General features: G+C 30.5%; 1 protein-coding gene across 1 annotated transcript; it reads right to left on the reverse strand.

The window, feature by feature from the left end:
• Positions 1,501 to 2,870, reverse strand: LOC109124708 (non-specific lipid-transfer protein-like protein At2g13820). Its single transcript, XM_010490567.2, has 3 exons — positions 2,513 to 2,870; positions 2,388 to 2,423; positions 1,501 to 1,855 (listed from the first exon to the last, which is right to left on the reverse strand). The coding sequence occupies exons 1-3, from the start codon at positions 2,832 to 2,834 to the stop codon at positions 1,701 to 1,703; spliced, it is 513 nt and encodes a 170-aa protein (XP_010488869.1). The 5' UTR covers positions 2,835 to 2,870; the 3' UTR covers positions 1,501 to 1,700.

A 4,598-nucleotide genomic window follows, 5' to 3' on the forward strand; every position in this document is an offset into this window, starting at 1 on the left:
TGTGGACCTAACAATAGTTTTTTCCCTGATCTGACTATGACCCCAAGGACTGATGTCATCTTCTTTTGTTCTCCTAATAACCCTACTGGTTATGTAGCATCCAGGAAACAACTACGCCAACTAGTTGATTTTGCAAAGAGAAATGGCTCCATTATTATTTTTGACACTGCTTATGCTGCTTTTATCGAAGATGGCAGCCCCCGTTCTATATATGAAATTCCTGGTGCTAGGGAGGTGAGAGGAGCTTACATATTCATATGTCTATTCCTTGTGGTCTTTTTCATTCAATAATCATATTACTTTCTTTGCTAGGTCGCCATTGAAGTTTCATCATTCTCCAAGTTTGCTGGTTTCACTGGTGTNTCTGTTTAAAATTCTTATATTACAGGGACAAGTTATGCATTTTTAAAAATAAAACTTTGCAAATATGCATATCGAAAATATACTTCTATCTGAAATTTAGAAACAATATTCTATATTTTGATAACTTAAATAACATTTTAACACATTTTCTTGTAAATTATATAGCCGGTTTTTATGCAAGAAATCAGAATTCATTTTTTTTTTGTGTGGTCAAAATCAGAATTCATTAATAACTGTTTTAATTACATATGTAAATACATTAACATAAAACTTAAATATCTTTAAATACATAATAGTAATTATTTCAGTTTTAGTTTTCCAATTTAAAACAGAACCAAAAAACCAGATTAAATGAAAATTCGCAAACTTGACATAATACAAAATCTCTGTTTCGTAAATTCAACACAACAGAAAGATTTAGTCTAAGTATGAGATCACATACCAGGGGCAGAAGCAGGAGGAGATCNTCCACATTCATTAGGAATGGTACTAACTACTGACATGTTAAGTTACATGTGTACTCTCACTAATGAAATGGTTAAGTTTTATTTGGCTTTGATTAAGGGTCTATAGTATGAGATATGTTCTTATCACATTTTTGCTTCGTTTTCTTCGACTTTCTCTTTATGTTTTTTGGGTTAAAACTTGACAGGAGATACGGTCGGTGATCAATTACTACAAAGAGAACAGGAAGATACTGATGGACACTCTAGTCTCACTTGGTCTCAAGGTTTATGGTGGTGTAAATGCTCCATACTTGTGGGTGCACTTTAAAGGATCAAAGTCGTGGGATGTTTTTGCTGAGATCCTAGAAAACACTCATATAATAACAGTACCGGGCTCAGGTTTCGGACCAGGTGGAGATGAGTATTTGAGGATTAGTGGGTTTGGATGCAGAGACGACATGGTTGAAGCATCAAAGAGGCTGCGAAGTTTCTTTAATACACGAACCAAACATTTTACAAATCTCTCTTCCACTTCTAATACTAATTAGACACATCTCGTGATATGTGCATCGTCTTGAATAATCTCTCACACCTCTTGTACCATAATGTATATTATTGAAATAATAAAAGCTAAAACTATTAATAATTTGGTGTTTGAAGAGTGAGGAAAATTTCTTATAGAATACAAATGAGGTGAAGACTATATATAAATGATTTTTTCCAATTCAAAATGTAAATTAATATTAAATAGCTAAAAATAAGAGAGATATCTCAATAAAATTGACACATGAAAGGTGAATGTGACTTTTTCAAAAAAAAAAACAAAGAAAGGTAAGTATGATCACCAAACTAAATAAAATGAACTCAACAATCGCAATTAAATTATAAGGCTCAATAGCAGGAAGAGATGAGTGCCATGAAGATGACAGATACGACAGAAACACTGAGCAAGGACGCATCCGAACCCCTCGGGGACGGAACTGGAGTTACCGCATTTGCTCCACTAGACAACTCCGGCGCACCTGCTGTGGCCGTGGGAGATAAACCTGTTAACATCCAAAACCCAAAATGCTAATTCATTAGAGTTTTTACATATTATTTGACAAGACAAAGAAACAAATTACCTATTTCATTTTTCTGTTTAAAATTCTTATATTACAGGGACAAGTTATGCATTTTTAAAAATAAAACTTTGCAAATATGCATATCGAAAATATACTTCTATCTGAAATTTAGAAACAATATTCTATATTTTGATAACTTAAATAACATTTTAACACATTTTCTTGTAAATTATATAGCCGGTTTTTATGCAAGAAATCAGAATTCATTTTTTTTTTGTGTGGTCAAAATCAGAATTCATTAATAACTGTTTTAATTACATATGTAAATACATTAACATAAAACTTAAATATCTTTAAATACATAATAGTAATTATTTCAGTTTTAGTTTTCCAATTTAAAACAGAACCAAAAAACCAGATTAAATGAAAATTCGCAAACTTGACATAATACAAAATCTCTGTTTCGTAAATTCAACACAACAGAAAGATTTAGTCTAAGTATGAGATCACATACCAGGGGCAGAAGCAGGAGGAGATCCAGAGACAGAAACTACAACACAACATTTTCAAAAAATTCAAAAAAAATATACAAATTAATTAATAAAAATGATGAACAAATATAAAACATGGGAAACTTACGGCCACAACGAGCAGAAGGAGGAGCAGCAACTTTACAAACAGTGGGAAGAGTAGCAGCTTTGGAGAGATCAAGAGTAACACCAAGAGAAGCACTGTTCTTGAAAGCCTCACATAGACACTCAGGTCCTGACCTAACCACAGTCTTGAGCCCTGAGCAGCATGTCCCTTCCGGCTTCTCCACCGTACTACCACTCGTCACAAAGGACAAGCAATCAGCCATGTTTAGTATCAACGACGAGCAGTCCACGGCTGCTTGAACTCTATCGCCGGACATCAATGCCACAGCCGCGAAGATCATGATGAGAAAAGTTGAGGACGCCATTGTGATGAAAATGATGCGTCTCTTTTGAGGTTCTGGCTTGCTATATAAATGGACTAGCCTTTTTCATATATTATCGTTTATTTTTATATTTTTCGCCGAAAGCGAAGACATGAATCATTACTTTCTCAGTGTATTATGCTTTATGGAATTAATTACATTTGTTTAAAATTCGGTCGTTACGTTATTCCAGATTTGTAGCATATTTCCTTTTCAAAAAACTATTTATATTACGATTGATTATGAGAATAAAATAAAATTTTCGAATTTAAAAAAGGTAAAATTGAAGTTTTTTACATAAATTTTAAACTATCTAATATGTTGTTAATTACATGGTAAGATAACATAATTATTACTAGTCATGTGATAAAAATATGCATAAATTTTTGTTACAATTATTTTCTCTGTGGTTGTTTTTACTTTACATTTTAAGAATTTTGAAATCAAATAAAAAGGAAACATTTATATTAATAAAGACTAAACCATCAATGTTCGAAGAGACAATAAAAATAATATTAACCAAACAAATTTAACTACAATTTTGGATCATCATAGAAACTAATATAATATCTTTAGAGTTTTATCTTTATATATAAGTCTTTTATGGGTTTGTGTGTTTACATGTAAACTTTTCAAGCTAAAATATATATATATATATATATATATATATATATATATATATATAGAGAGAAGAATCACAGTGTCATCTTCCAAATTTGCCTTCGTCTGTATTATCCTTGTGTCATTCGCTAGCCTTCATGAATGTATGTTATATATGGCTTATTGCTTTTTTTTTTAATCATCAGCACCACTTCTATAATCATATTTGAATACTCTATACTTTTTTTTAAATGGATATTTTTTTTATATGTAGGTAATTTCTTCAAAGACCTTGTTAGTTCACCTGTGAAAGATCCTTGCTACTATAACTCAGGACATAAACTTTATTGCTGCCGACATATTAATCCGAGATTGGGTTCCACTTGCTATGAGAGCTTAAGCGTATGTAGGAAATATGTTAACAAAGATAATTGTAATCCTTATGCAAAAAAAAACTAAAAATTTGACAGACACATACACATACCATATATTTTCATATATATACCCATAATGATAAACTCTTTTTTTCTCTTCTTTTTATGTGGTATTTGTTTTTAAAACTAAATAATACTAGGTTGGTATCCGCGGTACGCCGCAAAATTGATTTTTTTTATATTATGTTTTGTCATATTTTTCTGTTTTGTTTTTCTAGATTCATAATTTAATATATGTTATTGATAATTTTTAAGTTAAACATGTAGTATGTTTTTGTTTTTCTGTTATGTAAGTTTTTGATAATTTCAATAGTATTTTTTTATTATTATTATTATTTACATCATTATATGATACTTTGAGTTTTTTTTTATTTCATAAATTTAGTTTCTGAGTAGATTTTAAATTTTATTACCAAATAAGTTTAGGGATTACAAACTATTAGTTCTTGATTTGTTTCTCATTCATTCACGAACCCTCTAAAACAGTAGAGTCGTCGTGTTTTTTGTTTTTATTATGTTGGCAAAGGTCTATGAAGTGAAAGACAACGTGATGTGGCACATAGAGGTGTCACTCGGGCTGACTCGGCCCAGTCCAGCCAAAAATCCGCAAAACCCGCATATATTTGTGAAACGATCCGACCGGTTTTTAATTTTTAAAATAGATAAATAATAATAATAATAATAATAATAATAATAATAATAATAATAATAATAATAATAATAATAATAATAA

The sequence above is a fragment of the Camelina sativa genome, chromosome 19 (assembly GCF_000633955.1).
Source record: "Camelina sativa cultivar DH55 chromosome 19, Cs, whole genome shotgun sequence".
Lineage (NCBI taxonomy): Eukaryota > Viridiplantae > Streptophyta > Magnoliopsida > Brassicales > Brassicaceae > Camelina > Camelina sativa.